General features: G+C 38.4%; 1 protein-coding gene and 1 pseudogene across 4 annotated transcripts in view; one reads left to right on the forward strand and one right to left on the reverse strand.

Annotated features, from left to right (window-relative positions):
• Positions 1–20,019, reverse strand: part of SPIN1 (spindlin 1) — a 74,992-nt gene that overhangs the window by 10,775 nt on the left and 44,198 nt on the right. For all 4 annotated transcript variants that reach the window (XM_065946704.1, XM_065946706.1, XM_065946707.1 and 1 more), the window contains 2 exons: positions 16,558–16,606; positions 3,161–3,414 (listed from right to left, as the gene is read on the reverse strand). In XM_065946704.1, coding sequence (XP_065802776.1) covers positions 3,161–3,414; positions 16,558–16,606 — 303 coding nt within the window. The remainder of the gene's footprint in view (positions 1–3,160; positions 3,415–16,557; positions 16,607–20,019) is intronic.
• Positions 18,577–19,280, forward strand: LOC136176708 (small ribosomal subunit protein uS3 pseudogene; annotated as a pseudogene).

The following is a 20,019-nucleotide window of genomic DNA, read 5'->3' on the forward strand; positions in this document are numbered from 1 at the left end:
ATTTTAATATATATCTGGCTTTAAAAACAGGCAGCTAGACTCATATCTGTTTCAATATTCAATCTTTTTTGCGTGTACTTTTAGTTGATGTGTAAAATCACAAAGATATGCTGTTGAAAAAGAGTGTTTTATTAGTCTTTCAAATAATTCTAGATATTCTTCTCTGATATCACATCAAAACTCAAGTCTTGGCTTTCCTTAAAGGTTAATTGCACTGTAGAACCTGAAATCATTATCAATAAACTTCTGTCAAACTATTAAATTAAAATTCATCTGCAGAATACATAAAGAATTCCTATAACTCTGCAATGAACAAAACAAATTGAAATAACCCAATCAAAAATGTGGGAAAAGGAATAGGTATTTCTGCAAAGATGACATATGAACAGTCAAAAAGCATATAAAAAGATGCTTAGCATCATTAATCATCAAAAAAAAATTCAAATCAAAACCAACAGAAAATAACAAATGTTGGTGAAGATGAGAAATTGAAATCCTTATGCACTGTTGGTGGGACTGTAAAATGTTAATGAACACTATGGAAAAACAGTATGTATACAAGCACCTCAAAAAATTAAACAAAATTATCATATGATTCCACTTCAGGGTAAATGCCCAAAAGGACTGAAAGCAGGGCTTGAAGAGATATTTGTACACGCATGTCATAGCACATCCACAACAGCCACAGTAGAAGGAACCCACCAAGAGTCCAGTCAGGGACGAATGGGGAAAAATATGGTATACACATACAATGGAATATTACTCAGCCTTAGAAAGGAAGGAAATCCTGTCACATACCACAACATGAACGAACCTTGAGGACACTATGCTAAGGGAAAGAATCTAGTCACAAAAAGCAATACCACATGATTCTACTTATGATGTACCTAAAGTTATCAAATTCACAGAAACAGGATGGTGGGTACAGGGGGGCTGGTGGGAGGGGGAAAATGAGTTGCTTAATGGGGAAAGAACTGCAAAATAAAAGAATTTGGAAATCTATTCCATAACAATGTGTATATACTTAACACCTCTGAACTGTATACTTGAAAACAGTTATGGTAGTAAATTTAATGTTTTATGTTTTTACCACAACAAAAAAAACCCCTGTTGGTCTTTGAATGGATCTTTCATCAATACATGATTTGGTAACATCATACACTGTTCGTATCAAAAATATATTCACTGAGCTAAGCAGATCTTCCAAATAGTGGGAAACCTCAGTAAATAACTGTGAAAGGATGAAAGTGATAAAGGCAAATTATACCTTAATATTATTATGAATTTTGATCTCATAAGGCACATGAATATGCTTCAGGGAACCTTAACAGTCCCCAGACCATGCTTTGGGAATCAGTACTCTGTGATGTCACTTTCTCTCACCTTTAGCTTAAGGTTAAGGAAAACAAAACTAACTTACATGTACTGCCTAAAGCAAATTAGGAAAAACCATTTTCTTTCTACATTGGAATATAGATGACGTCCAAATAACTTTTCAGAATTAAGTATCACAGGGAATACTATAATTAACTGATAATTATGTTAGTCATATAACATACTGCTGGTTTGCACATAGGCCTTTGGATTTCCTTTTTCTGCTTACAAAAGCAATCCATGTCTGCTGATGGAAACTGAAATGGCCCATAACTAGAAAGAAAAACATTAAGAAACCCTACATCTCATCACCAGAGACACGCATATATTTCTGGGTATCTTGGTTTGGTAAAATCACTGTTTTTTAATAAATCAAGCTAAGTTTTTTCTGCTCTATGATGACAAAAGAACTAATACAGGTCATGTGGCAGAATACAGTAAAATCTCAAATATGCTAGCAGTCTTGCCCTTGAAGGAGTCAGAAAAAGAATTATTATAATTAATGAGCAAAAATAATTGATATAAAGGTGAGGATACTTTTTAAGCCCTAAAGGGAAGATTCTTCCATGTTAGTTTCTAATGTGGGAAATGGACTGCTCTCAAGATCAAGATGAAAGAGGACATGCCTCACAAGGAACAGTGTGTTCAGTCACACTGAAAAGAGATAAAGTTTAAAATGCCAAAGATTTACTATTACACAATGAGCTACTTGTAGTTAAAAACACAAATTTTAAGAAAGACTTCTGTGAAAGCTGAACTATATTTATACAGGATGAGTAAAGACAATATATGCTATCTAAAGTGAAGATTAAAAAGTAACTTGCTGCTCTGCCAAACTTAACCTGATGGGGAAGCACTGTTCCAGGAACACAAGGGTAAAAACAAAGGGACAGGGGACTGTAAGCGTCTTCGCTTGACAATCTGATTCCAAAATTCTATCCTCCAAGTACAGAGCTGCTGAAGCTCTATTTGTAAAACTACAGGCTTTCAAAGGACAGTTACAAAAACATAAACCAGATTCAGGCAGCATCACTGTGAAAATGCAAATACTCCGAAGAAAGGAACATTAATTTGGGAGTATTCTATTGATCTTAAAAATAAAACCTAGTTTATTTTATTCTTAAAAATAAAACCAGTCATTATACTTAAGGTATGCAAGGCAAAACTGATTCATATGACATTTAAAGTCATTCATAGCTCCTATGACCATTTGTATATATAAAAAATAAACTGAGGCTGTCATTTAAAAAAAAGAAAAAAAGCCATTCATTTCCCACAAACCTTGCAAAACAAACCCTTAAAAATATAATAAAATTCACATGCATTGGTTGCTTAAATTTTACAATGATCACTTTTGTAAAAATACACAATGAAAGATACACTTCACCTAAAAGATTCTAAAATAAACACATGAAATTTTTCTTAGCTATTATATGATGAAATAAGTACACTGAATATTTGAGCTAATGAGAAATACTCTTACCCATCAGAGTCCAGATAAACTGTGAGCAAAACGTGGGAAATAATCATATTAGAAATTATTAGACTGTCAACTTCTTAGGGAACAATTTTATACATCTTTATATCCCTCATAGTTCCTTTGAACTGTGGTTTCAGGACATCTGCTCAGCAGTTTTTATGGTCTTAGGTGACTGATTTAAATATGTATCAGAAGTGCTTATACGCCAATAAAAAGACAAATATCAGTAATGCAAATAATCAAAAAGCATCCATTTCAGAAATCCTTTTTAAAGCATATAATGCACAAATAGTAAAGAGAACTTACCAACTCTATCAGGGAGGACTTCAAGCGCAGAAACTCTTTCATCTTTATTAAGTTCTAGTCCATAAACACAGTCAAATCCATCGTATTTTATAAGATACAAAGAAGGGTTTACAGGCACCTGGTCCAGAACGGTTCCTTTCCACTGGGTGACAGGGCCATTCCCCTCCTTCCACCCATGCTGAATCCTGCAGCCTACGATGTTCCGCCGAGGCTGGGAAACAGGCTTGCTTGGTCCCACACTGCTCCGATGTTTTCTGTATTCACACATACACACACGTAAGGTATCTTCTCAAAGTATGCACTCCTACCAACACAACTACTGCTAGGCAGCATGCTCTCATCAGAAATGGCCCCGGGCCTGTTCAGGCTAACGCTGCCACACCCAGGGTTCAGGTGGCTCCAGTCAGTCATCCCCCAGTCCCACAGCCGTGCAGCGGTGCCTCACAGGGGGCCCATTTCAAGCAATAGGAGCTTCCTGTGTGCCTTAAGTGTGGAGGCAGAAAAACACAGGATGAGCCCTAAAATTAAGCATCAGTTTTCAGCTTTCTGAGTTTCTTTTAATTCAATCAACTTACAGTTATCCAAATTAATCAAAGAAAGACAAGGGCTGACTACATGATATAACTGCATGCGCATATGGTTTTATGAAACAGAAATCCATTTCTTGTCAAAATGAAATAACTATTCAATTTCACCCATTCTTACGCCCACATAACTTTATTCCCACTGGCTTAAACAATAGGAATAAACTAGACATTTAACTTTTTCTTAAACTCAATCCAGGCTGGCTTATATTCATGCATTTTTACCATCATTACTTCTCTAGAAAGCACATAACCTTCAACCCTTAAATCTGTAGCAAATAATGTAATACTGAAAATTATTCAAGTGACATACATCAGTTACAAACAACTGAAAAACCTACACACAATGTTTACAAATAATACACCTGGCTCTTGATGTCAGGGGAAAAAAAAAAACCTTCATTTCACGGAGCAATCCAAAGACAAGGGACAAGACTTGGCTTGAATGTAAGTTGAAAGCCAAAGCCATGCTGGCACATGGATGCTGCTATATGCCAAGAATGAAAAAAATTTAGAGAGCAGATAAGAATTGCTTCTCTGCTAAATGGCATAGATACAAATGTACCTTAAAAAAACAAGCAATTTATTATAGGATGTAATATTTAAAATTACAATTGTATATATTTGAAGTAGACCAGCTTGGTAAACTTACTGGGTTTGTGAAACAGAGAAAACAGGTTATAGCGAATCATTAAAACTGCCTTAATGAGGCCTCTAAGTTGACACAATCCTTTACCTAAGCAAGACAGGGAACACTATTTGGGGAACATCTCAGAAGGAAAACTTCTTCAGTTGGACTGTAAAAGGATTCACAGGATTACACACAGGATTACGAGACCATGAGACCAGAAGACACTGTGTCTGCCCCAGCACTTAAGGCTTTTGCACATACCCAGACAAAAGGCCTTCCAGGAAAGGCAGAGCCAGGCACTGAGGTCACAAGCTGAGAATAACACCTTGAACAGGACGAGGCCCAGGGACAGAGGAAAGAGGAGGTTCAGGGGCTGGGCAGACCTCAACAGGTAACAGAGAGGACCACACAGAAGTGTACTCTGCACTCTGCAGCATGGACAGCTCCCCGGAACAGTGTCAGCCCTTCCCATGGACAAGTCTCAGGAGAGGACCACGGTGGCAACAACGGGCAATGGAAGCAAACCCAAGAATATGTCCACAGGGTAGAGGGAAACTATCACCTAACATTGTGTACACACAAAGGCATGAAAGAGGAACTTACATCAGAAACAGAAGAGCCCAGATGAGAGGCAGCCACACGAGAGAAGATGCAAGAAAAATCAGACACAGTCAAGAAACAAGCAGCAATTTGAAATCTTTTCAGAAATGAAGACTAGACTAGAGGAACACGGAAGAAATTGACACCAAGGGGCATTTAAGGAAAATTGTTGTTTTTCGGTCATTAAGTCGTGTCCAACTCTGCAATCCCACAGACTGCAGCACATCAGACTCCTCTGTCCTCCACTATCTCTCAGAGTTTGTTCAAATTCATGTCCATTTAAGGAAAATAGATACTAAAAAAAAGAGACAGATGGGAACAGATATGAAATTCCAACTTCTATATAACAGAATCACCCAATAGCTAAAATCAAAGGAGCAGGAAAAAATACTAAAATAATTCAAGAAAAATATCCTGAAATGAAAGACTGAAATGTACAAACACATCCCTGGTAAAACTGACACAGAACTACTGATGCTAAGACATTCAGTAAAACAAACAAACTTTAAGAAAAATAATATCTCCTGGGTATCCAAGCAAAAGAATTGCATCACTTGTAAGGAAAAGCAAATCACAATTTGACAGTGACCCTGTGTGCCACCAGATAACAGAGTGATGAACTTTCAAGTTCTCAGGAAAGAAAATGTGAGGTGATGATTTCATAGTCAGCCAAGAATTCTATACTATCCTCCAAGTAAAAGTATACAGATAAAACTGTGAACAAATAAGAACTTGAGAAATATTGTTCTTACAGATGCTTCCTGAAGAAGTTAACAGTTGGCTATTCATATCCATGGGTTCCACATCCTCGGATTCAACCAAATGTGGACAGAAAAACAAAGTTCCAAAAAGCGAAGCTTGAATTCACCACATGCAGGCAACAATTTACATATCATCTACATTGTATTTACAACCATTTACACAGTATTTATTAGGTATTATGAGTAATCTAGAGATGAATTGAAGTATACAGGAGGATGTGTGTGGATGTTATGTGCAAATACTAGGCCATTTTATATAATGGACTTGAGCATCCGTGGACTTTGGTATGGTGTCAAGGGTCCTAGAATCAACCCACCCCAGATACCAAGGGACCACTGTATAGGACAGTTTCAGATAATCAAGAATGCTAAGAAAGCTTTCAGCACAGAGCTGACAGTAAGCAGTGAGCATCTCTTACTGCAGAACAAACACAGGGAAAAGAGAAATACAGCAATATGTAACTATTGTCTGCTTTGACAACAGAGTTAACACCACTCTGCCAAGCGGAAGGGAAGAAGAATACCTGTAAAGAGGAGTTCGCTAAACAAAAGAGTGTGACTTGGAACAGAGCACCTTCTATTAAAGGGAGAGGAAGCAGTGAAGCGGGAGCTGAATTCAATACTGTTCATGGTAAGGAACCGATCTATATAACCTAAAATAAGTAAAGACTGGCTAATTTTAAAAGACTGCAGTATAAAACTTAGCGGAGAGAAAAGCCTTAATAACAAACTATCAGTCACTAACTTGTAACTACTACTAATACTCGAAGCTAAAAATGAACCCAAGAGCTCTTCATAATCCCTGAAAATGGGCCACTACATCCAACTGGCCCTCTGTAGGGATAGATGGCTGTGAAGGAGACTATATTTCTTCTTCAGAATACAGGTATCTTTCAAGCATTACATTTTTCTTCAAATAGACAATTACCTATCTTCTTTTGATCTTTAGGAAAAAGTCCTTGTGATTCATCCTGTGTACAAGATCAGGTTTTCTTCAAAGCAAAGGCAGAGGTTGGTCCCCAGAACTCACTGAAGAAAGAATTCAGTCATATGCACCATTTTATAATTCATAGACATTCTATCATTACTACCAAAATTATAAGCAACTATAGCATCTTCACCAGTGTGATGATTAATCTTAATGTGTCAAGTTGTCTGGGTCACAGTACTAAGACACCTAGTCAAACATTACTCTAAATGTTTTCTGTGAAGGTATTTTTCTACATGAAACTAACATGTAAATCAGCAGATAGACTGCCTTCCATAACATAGGTGAGTCTCATCCAATCAGCTGAACGTATTAGTATCAGCTCTTCCCTGGATCTCCAATCTCTCTGTGCACACACCATTGGTGCTGTTTCTTTGGAAAACACTGACTACAAACAGAAGAGTCTATCCTAGATTCAGAGGCATGAAATTTTCTACTACCATGATTCGCAAAAAAAAAAAACACCAATATACACTTAGCAACTGATAGCAGAAAAGGGCAACCGAAAGACTCAGAGCAATTCAGTCATTCATCCTTCCTACACTCAAGAGTGGCATTCTTCTGTAATGTGCAGTTGCTTCTTAAGAGGGAGCTGCATGACGCTCTCTTTAATCACATTTCAGAACAAGCAGTTTTCATCCTGGTCACCTCCAGTGGAAGTACACGAGACTCTTCTCCCTCTTCGGAACAACACGACGAACTCAAATCTAGCTAGCAAGCAGCCCTATTCAGAGTGGTTGCTATATCCTTTAGTTCTGAAGAAACATGACCCTTCCTTTTTTGCACGGATTTTATTTTCTCACTTTCTTTAAGGGAATTTTAATCAGCTTTTGTTACATAATATGTGGTAATAATACGCCTGGATTACTCCCTGGTTAGTGGAACTTCCTTTTGAAAGCCGTATGGCTTGGTCAAAAAAAATACAAATAAGTAAATAATCTTCTTATTAAGCTTACAATTTTCTACTAAAGTACACAATTAAAACCCAAGCAAGACAAAAAATAACCAAAAAAAAAAAATTAAACAACAGAAAAAACTTTTTTAGTAAAGGAAGGAAAAAATTTTAAAAACAAACACCTTAGTAACCCTTTCCTGGACATGTTCACCATACTACCAGAAATTTAGTCTTTTGTTCCAAACTGTTATTAATCTTGCTCAGTTCAGTTCAGATGCTCAGTTGTGTCTGACTCTTTGCGACCCCATGAACCGCAGCATGCCAGGCCCCCCTTTCCATCACCAACTCCTGGAGTCCACCGAAACCGATGTCCGTTGAGTCAGTGATGTCATCCAACCATCTCATCCTTTGTCGTCCCCTTCTTCTCCTGCCCTCAATCTTTCCCAGTATCAGGGTCTTTTCAAATGAGTCAGCCCTTCGCATCAGATGGCCAAAGTACTAGAGTTTCAGCTTCAACATCAGTCCTTCCAAAGAACACCCAAGACTGATCTCCCCTAGGATAGACTGGTTGGATCTCCTAGCAGTCCAAGGGATTCTCAAGACTCTTCTCCAACACCACAGTTCAAAAGCATCAATTCTTCAGTGCTCAGCTTTCTTTAGAGTTCAACTCTCACATCCATACATGACTACTGGAAAAACCATAGCCGTGACTGGACGGACCTTTGTTGGCAAAGTGATGTCTCTGCTTTTTAATATGCTGTCTAGGTTGGTCATAACTTTCCTTCCAAGGAGTAAGTGTCTTTTAATTTCATGACTGCAATCACCATCTGCAGTGATTTTGGAATCCAAAAAAAAAACCAAAGTCAGCTGCTGTTTCCCCATCTATTTGCCATGAAGTGATAGGACCGGATGCCATGATCTTCGTTTTCTGAATATTGAGCTTTAAGAGCCAATCTTTTCACTTTCCTCTTTCACTTTTATCAAGAGGCTCTTTAGTTCTTCTTCACATAAGGGTGGTGCCATTTGCTTATCTGAGGTTATTGATATTTCTCCTGGCAATCTTGGTTACAGCTTGTGCTTCTTCCAGCCCAGCATTTCTCATAATGTACTCCACATATAAGTTAAATAAGCAAGGTGACAATATACAGCCTTGACGTACTCCTTTTCCTATTTGGAACCAGTCAGTTTTTCCCTGTCCAGTTCTAACTGTTGCTTCCTGACCTGCCTACAGGTTAATACTATCTTAAAAATAATTTTTAAAAAACATTCCCTTGTTTAGTAGTTTAAAAAAGAGGATTTTTGTTGCTTTTTGCAACAAATTTTTGCAGCATTTTTTTCTCATGTATATTTGGTCTTTATAGATATATTCTCTGGTAGTCAGACAGGGTTCACAAATGCAAACTACAAATTCTTGCAAGCCTCAAAATACTGTTATTTTGTTCTCATCCTTGACTTGCCTAGGTATGCAAGGCAGGCTGGAATGCCCTTTGCCCTCAGTACCTTTATTGCAAAAAAGTGTTTTCATTGTCTTTTCTCTTCCAGAGTCACAGATACCAGATGCCAATCTGATCCTTGATCCTTTGAGGGTAACCCATCTTCCTCTTCAAGCTGCTTTTAGAATTTTGTTACTAGATTCTGAAATGTCACTAGGACCCGTGACATGTTTCAAAGTATCCCTCACTAGGACTTGGTCAATTTCTTGAATTAGGTAAAATAGGCTTGAATTTCAGCCTATCTATTGAATATCTTACCTAAAACTTTTTATTTCTATGAACTGATCATTTCTTTATCTTAAATGATTTTTCTTTGTAATGAGTGCAACACCTGATACGAGGATAATTTTCACTTTTCTGGATTCCTTATGAGCTTCTGGGTTCAGTCTTGTCTTTGTTGCATCTGCTGCCATCTCAGTGGCAGCATTCTTCACACCTGCAGGAGAGCAAAGTTAACTCTCCTGTTCTACATGACTTTCTTTGGTGCTGTCAGAGTTCCTCAGGTGCCTGATGATTCTTGGTGTCCGTATTTTCAGATGCAAGCAAAGATATAAAGTGGTATCCGTAGCTGAGATGCATTTCTTCAAGCTAAGTCAGGGTCTCTGATGTCTGAGTATGATGTATAGGCTCTGATAAAGCAGCCAGGACCCAGGTAATTTCAGAGCAGCTGAGACTGTGTGGCAACTTCAAGCCAGGGGAGGTAAGGCGAACACCTACTGCCTAATGCAGCTGGTTTCTCACCCGTGATGACAAAGGTAACTGCAGTCAGCCTGTGCTGTCCCTGACCTGAAGAGCTGCTAGGGGTTTAGTTTGAACAGTCAACTTTTTGGAGGTCTTCTTTTTCAGCTCAAAGTTGTTGAGAGTTCCTTAGCTTAGCTTGGTTTTTATATTGATATAAATCTATTCCTGTCTGCTGTGTATCTTGCAGAGATTTCTCAGAGTTCTGATCTGTTGGTGGGATGATCTTTCTATATCAATAACAAAAACTGCAAACTTAATGCAAATTACGGTGAAGTACTATTTTCTATCTGCTTACAGAATAAATACAACCCTCCTAATGAACAAACAATCTGGCATTCATTGCCTCAGTGATTTCATGTCTAGGAATTGATCAAAAGAAAACAATGGACAAGCAGAAAACTACAGCAAACAGTATGTTCTGAGCAGTGTTTGTACCACGGGAAACTGGATATAAAGTTCAATAGGTCTCACTGATTTAGTAAGTAATACTATATCCATATGATGAATAACTACACAGCTATTAAAATCACAGAAAAAATATAAAGATATTTTTAAACTATACACAATCATCCAAACAGGTATGTAGGAAAGAACTTTTAAAACATACATTAAATTATTAACAGGCATAATCTTTGGATGACGGTGGATCAAAAATAATTAAGTTGCGTTTCTCTGCATTCACCTGTTATTTTCAAATTTTTCTATGATTTAAATACTTTACTTTTATAGGCAGATAAAATACAATTTGTAATTATGCTTAAATTAATGCAATGGATTCCTAATTCTGCAAGAAACTACATATAAAAATAGATTTATACATATTAGCATTATAAATTCCAAATTTTATTTGTTGCCTTTTTAGTCAAGAGTAATTCCACCTTTAGAATATCATTTCACTAATTCTAAATTAAGAATTAAAGATCTAATATAGATATCATATTTGCCAAATTTATTTAATGAACAATCTAATTTGATCGAAAAGGTAGAGGCAGGAAAGAATGAACGGATGGGACTTCCTGGAGGTCCAGTGGTAGGGACTCTGAGCTTCCACTGCAGGGGGCACGAGTTTGAGGAACTAGGAGCTACACAGCAAAGTGCAGCCCCCAAAAAAAGAAAAAGAAAAAAGAAAGGAATGAATGGATGCCTCAATGAATACTAAAGACAAAACAGTAATTAGAATAATACAATACTTTTAAAAATCATAAGCCAAGCTTTCCAATGACTGCTCCTTGAACATCCAAACTGTTCAAATACCCTTACAGCCAAAGTTTACAAGGCTTTAAAATATTTTTAAATATGTTAAAATAGTAATTATTAATGTTAAGAGTGAAGAAATATATACTTTATTTTTGTGTGTATTTGAAATTTTCCATACTAGAGAAGTTAAAAACTACATATTAAACAAATTTTTATGTATTTTAAATTCTAATCACTAATTCAGATTCAAAAATCAGTAAGAAAAGTTTTAATAAAAATTAAAGCTTACTTACATGAGTTGAAATAATATATATAAAAGTAAACAATAAGAACATGTCAGATAACTGGCAGAAGACACAAAAAGATCAAAAAACACACTTAGATGGCCATATCTCTACAGAGGTCAATCTAACAGCAGTATAGGGCTTTCATGATGGTCCCACTGTGGTTAAGAACCTGGCTTTTAATTCAGGGGACACTGGCTTGATCCCTGGTCCGGGAAGATCCCACATGCCAAGAAGCAATTATGTCCATGCATCACAACCACTGAGCCCATGTGCTGCAACTACTGAACCTTCGTGCTCTAGAGTCCAAGACAAGAGAAGCCACTGCAATGAGAAGTCTGTGTACCACAACTAGAGAGTAGCCCCCGCTTTGGGCTAGAGAAAGTTCACGTTGCAGCAACAAAGATCCAGTGCAGCCAAAAATAAACAAAACAGAACAGAAAATAAACATTTTAAAAAAGAACAGTACACGGAGTTCCCTGGTGGTCCAGTGGTTAGGACTTCAAACTTTCACAACTGAAGACCGAGTTTCAATCTCTGGTTGGAGAACTAAGATCCCACAAGCCAGTACAAAAAGGGATGTAAGATTAACAATTTAAGGCAACTAACTTTTTCTAATTTAAAATGAGAGTTTCTGGAATATGGTGATTTTGCTTTATATGTTCTCCTTGGATATGTTATTTTTAATAGCCTTAGTGTCTGGCATTTTCTTGGAGAAAAAAGTCTAAAGTCTAAAGAAAAGTCTAAAATCTAAAGAAAAAAGTCTAACTATCACTTACCAGGTAGTCAATAAACAGCAACATTATAAACAAATACGAAGACATCTCTTTCAACTGAGGACATATGGAATTATACAGCCAAGGGCAAATAAAAGGCTGTACTATGTCAGGATCCAAACAATTCAGGATAAAAGTAGAGAAACTAGAATTAAACATCTATAATCACTTTCCTTGTCATCTCCATAAGCTATAAACAGCTTTTCCTGTAGTTTCAATGGGAGTAAATGGTGACCAAGTATACAGCATCCAATCACCTTTCATTGCTGTAATTGTGTATATTCATTTCCAAACAACTTGACTTTGTTATCTGATGTGCTTTAAAATTATCAGTTCTGACGATTGTTTTGGCCAGTGCTTCTCAAACTTAGGCGTGCATCAAATCACCTACAGCTTCTGGAAAGTTACCCAAGCCCTGTTCCAGAAACTCTGGGTTCCGTTCTATTCTGCAGGTCTGAAGAAGAACCAAAGACTTTCTAACAAGCTTCCAAATGCGCTGCTGACCTAGGTACCACACCTTTGGTAGCAGAACTGATCCAGAATAAACAGTTACTTCTATACATCCATGTTCCCAAAAAGGAAAACCAAGGCTATAGAAAACATTTCTGTACTTTGCTCAATACTTTAAATAATGGTACCGAAAGTACCACTCCAATTATTCTGTCATCAAGAAAAGAATTCCTGAGAACAAACTAGTGGTTACCAGTAAGGAAAGAGAAGGTGGAGGGGCAAAACAGAAACAGGAGATTAAGTATAAACTCCTGTGTATAAAACAAACAATTATATACTGTACAGTATAAGGAATCTAGCCAATATTTTATAATAACTGTAAATGGAGTATAATCTTTAAAAATTGTGAAACACTATCTTGTACACCTAGAACATTGTATAACTCAATTATATGTCGATTAAAGAAACAAAATCTGTGCTGAAAGACCTTTCACCCTTTATCTAGACTCTCTTAATGACTTAAGTTGACTACCATTTCTCATCAGTAAATATCTTACTTTTATAGTCAATATTTAAAGGCACCGTACTTCTTACATTTTCAACTATTATAATTCTCCTATAATAAACCAGTAATGACTGCCACATACTACATACTTTGGTGTATGAATTAATTAACTGACCTCTTTCCTTATTTTTTAGTGTTTTTAATATTGTGAGATAAAAGCAGCTTCCTTACTGTGTTCCAGCAGATTTCCAAAGAAACTAAGTCAAAATAACTGTCCTTTGGCAAGATGCACAGCAGCAAATAGAGAAAAAAAAAAAAGAAGCTGTTTCTCTAGTGCTTGTTGCTTGTTAAGAGTTCTACAGCTGAAACTGGCATTCCCAGCTTAAACCGACAATAAAAAACAGGATGGAGAAAGTCAAGTTTTCTATCCAAATCACTCTGGTTTTTTCATTAATCTGTCTACACACTGCACACACTGAGTGTATTCAGAGATGTCCACGGCAAGCATCCAAATGCCTCAAGGGTTTTCCGAGGCACTATTCACTTTCACTGGTGTGAGTAACAGAGCTACTGGCAAATTGATTAAAAAGCATTCCACATTTGACCAATTTAAGATTGTCAATACCATGGTTCATCTAGCTGCTTGCTCCAACTGTGATCTAGGTCTGTGTGCTTGTGACAGAAATACTTTTCGTATACGAGACAACAAAACACACAGTTCAGGAAACAGGATTTAGTATCAATAGTTACTATAAGTTCCAGAATCATATTGTCCTATTTCTGAATCCTAGCTATTTCTTAGATGTGATGACTGCAGACTCAAACTCTCTTCGCACAGAAGGGTTCGAGATCCCTACTTGACAAGGGATGTCATGAATGAGACTACCAGAGGGACGAGAGGAGGAGCAGGGGAAGGAGCACAGTGACAGCCTTGGTCAGTGACTAGTACTGGTGTCTTAGAAAAAGGAAAACATTCCCTGGAAATCCTCAGTTCAGTGTGTTAACAGCTTCTGATTCATTTTCCAAATGTACATTAGTGGAAAAGATACTAAAGCCCAGTCACACCTCCCTGAAATGTAAATCTATCAACTGTCCAAATTAAGGAAGCCAGACCCACATTCGAAAACTAAAACAAAGAATCGCTACATCTTATCTGTCCCCCAACTACACTTGCCTTCAAGATGTACCTTCAGTGAAGACATAATTCCCAAACAACCTCCTGGGAAGCACGTAATTCCCAAACAACCTCCTGGGAAGCCAGAAAAGAAATGTCCACCAGCTTGTCCCCAAAATACACCAAGTACCCTGGCTCACAAGAAATACAAAAGTTTGTTTCTATTTACTTCAAAAAATGAGAACAAGGCTCACCTATGCAACATTTCTGGGCGCAGAGATACTGCTCCAAGCACTTTGGACCTGATTACCAGAATCCCTCACACCCACGGAGTCAAGAGGTGCTGTTTGCAGGACATGGGCTCTGCCAGCCCTTGTCTTCTGGGTGTTCCTGTGACTCTCTCAAGCAAGCAAAGGCATCTGCACATGAAGTTATTATTGCACAGTCCCCCTGTACCAACATGGAAAGCAGGAGGAGGCATGACCACTGGTCACTGGCTGCACACAAGCAGTCTGAGTGCCTTACTCTCTGGAGGGCCACAGTGGGGGCAGGCAAGGAGAGCAAGGCTCCAAGTTCTGCTTTCCTGTATTTGTTTGCTATAAACACTTCATCCGTAATGAAAGCCCGAAAACCTCACTATTCCAGTCCAACACCGTGACTTAATCCAAGTTAAGCTGAGCGTGAGGTATAGGAGGGATCTGGTAAAGCCCACAGCTGGGCCAGTGGGGCTTCCTACTCCAAGGCCAGTCTCTCCACGACCCATCATCCCCACTTACCCATTCAAGGACAACAGTTAACAGCTTTCATTTGTGATATGTGGAAACTTCTGTTTCAGTGTTTTTCCACCCCACCCATCCTCAAATTTGCACTGACATCAGAAAAAAATAGGAAAATGACTGATAACTTTTCAACTTCTCCTTTTTGCTACTCTTTAAGTGAGACAAGCACACCTCATATTAAAGCCCTAGATCACGTTTCCTGCATCATGTAACAGATGGAATGAGAGATTCTTTAGCTGTACACATACGAGCTTCAAAAATCAAATGCGTAGGTATTTATTCCTTTTAAGGGTAAAAAAGATAAACAATGCTACTTTTGCAAAATTAATGTGTAATTTGTTTTCATCTCCCATTGTATGTAAGTTTTTTTTTCAATACCTTCTATTAACACCAAGAGATGGTTTACTACTTATGGTAAAGATAATGAGTGGAGATAATACATTACATAAATTATTAGATCACTAGATATGACAGAACTGTGAAGATGTGGGCAAATAAGTGAAATTTGAGAAATGTTTTATCAAACCTCAGAACTTGCCCTATCTTCATATTTTTACTTTTCAAGTCATTTCTTAAACTGAGTATCAGATATATTTTACATTACATTTCCAAGTTTTCCTTCAAATAGAGACATGTTTTGGTTTAACTACCAACAATTAAAGAAAGGCACCTTTATTCATCCAGACCTTCTATAACAGCCCAGAGGACTCTCACACTCTTCGACTATTACAGAGTGGTGACCAAGAGGCACAAGCATTTCAATATGAATAATTTGAAAATAATTGTATCATCAGTCTTGGGAGGTGCTAGAGTCAATGAAGGTCTCCCATATTTAACAATCTTATGATGAACACTCATACAATCATAGTTGATTTATTAAGGAGGATTTCATGGTGCAGTAGCCATCACTAGTACTGGTGGATGTTTAGTACCACAGTACCAGTGGATATTGTTAAGAGAGTAACTCAATTTTCTTTTTGGACATAACTATACACACACCAAAAAAAAAAAAAAAAACTGCAGGAAGGAAAAAGAGTTGCTTTTACACTCTAGTACCTACAGAATTTAAGATCATACCACATCTGTCACTTAAAATTATCTTTCAACATGAATATGCTTTCTGTACATTACAATGTCCTCATTCACTTGAAAATGTAATGAAGAGGTGAGTGTGCCTAGCAGAGTGCTAGCTAGGTCCCGAAGGACAGGGACGCAGCTCAGTGTGCGGCGAGGCTCCATGTGAGGCTGACTGCTCTGAGGGTTCAAGAGGGGGCCTCACAGAGATGACCTCACCGCCCATGGAACCAAAGGCCACAACGTGCTCTCTGAAAAGGCAGGTTTCTGTAAAACACATAACCAGTGCAAATTCAATGCATGAAGCAGGGCACTCAAAGCCAGTGCTCTGGGACAACCCAGAGGGATGGGGTGGGAAGGGACGAGGGAGTGGGGTTCAGGATGGGGGACACATGTGCACCCGTGGCCAATTCATGTCAGTGTATGGCTAAAAACTATCATAATGTTGTAAAGTAATTATCCTCCAATTAGAATTAATTAATTAGAAAATAAATAAATAAAAAGGCAAGTTTCAGAACCGCTTACTTGTGGGATGTCCTTTTCTTCATCATGCTTGCAGATACACCAGCATGGCCTAAAAGAGAAGTGAGTATACGTCAATGAAAACTGGAGTAAAAAATAGTTCAAACTCAGGAAAAAGTTAACTTACGAAAAACTGCCATATAAAGTATGAAATTAAAATAAACCACAAGGGAATTCCCTGGCAGCCCCGTGGTTAGGACTCTGCACTACTCTGTGCTTTCACTGCCAAAGGTCCAGCTTCCATTCCTGGTTAGGAGACTCTGCAGAATCCCACGAGCCACAAGACACGGCCAAAAAACAAAAAAAAACCCCAAACGGCAAAATGTAAGAGAACCATTTGCTTACTTATCTTTGAAACGGAAGATATAAGGGGTTCTGGGAAGATAAAATGACAGGAAGACCAGCTTATCTGCCTAAATTGGCTATGAAACACAAAAAAAGCAAAATCACATGGATAAAAACTACAGCCAAAAAAAGTGACAATCCTAGTCATAAAGTACTAAAAGGTATAGAACTCGTCTTCCTGCCACAAACTAGAAGATGGAACAAGAAACGTGAGACATCTGGATGCAGACATCAGGACAACAGGCAGCACAGGACTACGGAACCAGGGGGCAGAAGACCCACACAAGGACCCCTACACCAACCAAGTGCACCCCGAGAACCATCTGAGGACAGTGGTGCACCAAGAGTAACCAAGAACACGGAGGGTGGGCCACATGGAAGCTAAGGAAACGGGGGGCTGGGAGTCGTGGGTCAGAGTGCCGGCAAGGGGAGAGGCCTCAGGGGGGCTCCAAACATCTGGAAAAGGCAAGGTGGTCTTCAGTCTGTGGCGAGATACTAACTTGCAAAGGCATGAGAGCTGTTCAGACAGACTCCATCTCGCCACCTCTCTGAACACACAGGACAATCAGAAGAGACCAGAAAGATAATCCCTTGGCAGGAGGATGAAGCAGCCCTAAGAAGAAAAGCTGCTACAGACACATCCCAGAACGTGCTTGCCAAAACAAAACTCCAATATTCAGTAAAGCACACCAGTAAAACCCAACGCTCCACAATTGGGTTGGATACTTCAGACGTCCAACATCCCCACTACACGTACTAGGTCTGTGAGAAAGCAGCAGACTGTAACCCCATAAGCAAACAGGTTATAACCAAATCAACATAATTAGCAGGCAAAGATGCTAAAAGAACAATTAACAACTATGCTCAAACAGTTAAAGGAAGACATAAACACTTAAAACAGATGAATGGAGGAAGGAGAAGAAAGAAATGAAACTGATGAAAAATACATGATCCAAAATGAAGAAGAAAAAAAAATCCACTGGATGTGGGTTAGTAGCAGATCAGACCCCACAAATAAAAAAAGCAGTGAATGTGAGACATTGTAACACAACGTATCCAAAATAGAACACAAACAGCCTCAGTGACTTCTAAGACAAGATCAACTGGCCCAGCACAAATGAAATGGACTCCACAAAAGAGGACAGAGGGGTGAAGAAAAAGTCTGACAAAAATAATGGCAGAAAGTTTTTCAGATGTGATAAGTACATAAACATAGATCCAACAAGGTCAATAAAGTCAAAATAAGATAAAAACAAAGGGAAAAACAATAAGGCACATCCTAACCAATTTCTGAAAACCAGTGACACAGAAAATACTTTTAAACAGCCAAACAATAAAAGACATCTTAAATTTAGGGAAACAAAATAGTGGCTCCAGATTTGTTGTCAAAAACAATGTTGGCCAGAAAAAAACAGTGGAATAAAATCTTTAAGGTGCTGCTCAGATAAAAAAAAACAATCTACTTGGGAATACTATACACAGAAAAAATCTTTCCAACCCCAACAATATTATTTCACTAAATATAGTTTAAATATTTCAACTAAGAGACCATAAAAAGAAGGAAGAAACAATTATTAAAATCAAAGGTGTCAGGCATCAAAAAGGATATTCCAAAATGATAACAGGGTTGATTAAGAAGCCGCAACACTCTTTCCTTTCCGGGGTGTGGGAGGCAAGATGGCAGTGCAGATTTCCAAGAAGAGAAAGTTTGTCTTTGAAGAAGATGGCATCTTCAAAGCTGAACTGAACAAGTTTCTCACTCAGGAGATGGCTGAAGATGGGTACTCTGGAGTTGAGGTCCGAGTTACACCAACCAGGACAGAAATCATTACCATAGCCACAAGGACAGAGAACGCTCTTGGTGAGGAGGGCTGGCGGATCTGGGAACTGACTGTTGTGGTTCAGAAGCGATGTGGCTCCCCTGAGGCAGTGGAGGGCTGTATGCTGCAAAGGCAGCCACAGGAAGTCTGTGCGCCATGGTCCAGGCGGAGTCTCTGCATTACAGACTCCAGGAGGCCCTGCTGTGCGAAGGGCCCACTGCGGTGTGCTGGGGTTCACCATGGGGCCAAAGGCTGTGAGGTCACGGTGTCTGGAGAACTCCACGGATAGCGGGCTAAATCCATGAAGTTTGTGGATGGCCTCATGATCCACAGCGGAGCCCCTGTTAACTACTATGCTGACGCCTCCACACGCCACGCACTGCTCGGACAGGGTGTGCTGGGCATCAAGGTAAAGATCATGCTGCCTTGGGACCCAACCGGTAAGACTGGCCCTAAGAAGCCTTTGCTTGATCACGGGAACACTGCGGAACCCAGAGATGAAAATGCTGCCTACCCCATGAACAGAGAAGTGGGAAGCCAGAGCTGCCTGCCATGCCCTAGCCGGTAACCAAGGCAAGACAGATTTCCTTGGCCCTGGGTCTGGAGCCTGAATGTTGCTCTATAAAGATCTTTAATAAAATATTTTTAAAAGACAAAAAAAAAAAGAAGCCACAACAGGGCTGGCGGTCCTGTGGTTAGGGCTCCCAGTTCTCATTACTGAGGGCCTGAGTTCAGTATCTGGTCAGGGAACTAAGATCCCACAATCATGTAGCACAGTCAAAAATAAACAAACAAAACAAAAAAAAGGAAGCTATAACAATCTTAAAAGTATATAAACTTAATTATAGTATACGGAAATATATAAAGCAAAAACTGATAGAATAAGAAAAATTTACATACTCATATTTAAAAATACAAACACTTCTCAGTAATTGATATAACAAGTGGATAAGAATGTAAGAAAAGGATATAGAAGACCTAAACATCACAAACAGCCAACTAGACTTAGATGACATTCACAGAATGTCAATCCAGTAATGCCAAAATAAACCTTTTTTCCAAGTTTACATGGGACATTAACCCAGATACACCACATGCTACTCAGAATACAAACTCTCAATACACTTAACGCGAAACCATACAAAGTATGTCCTCTGACTATATCAGAATTAAATTAGAAATAAATATCTGTAAATACCCCAATATCTGAAAATTAAACAATCTTCTAAAACTTCATGTTTCGAACACAAAGTCACAATGAAAATTCAAATATTTTGAATAAGAAAACAACAACTTATCA

Source organism: Muntiacus reevesi, chromosome 10 (assembly GCF_963930625.1).
Source record: "Muntiacus reevesi chromosome 10, mMunRee1.1, whole genome shotgun sequence".
NCBI classification, from domain to species: domain Eukaryota; kingdom Metazoa; phylum Chordata; class Mammalia; order Artiodactyla; family Cervidae; genus Muntiacus; species Muntiacus reevesi.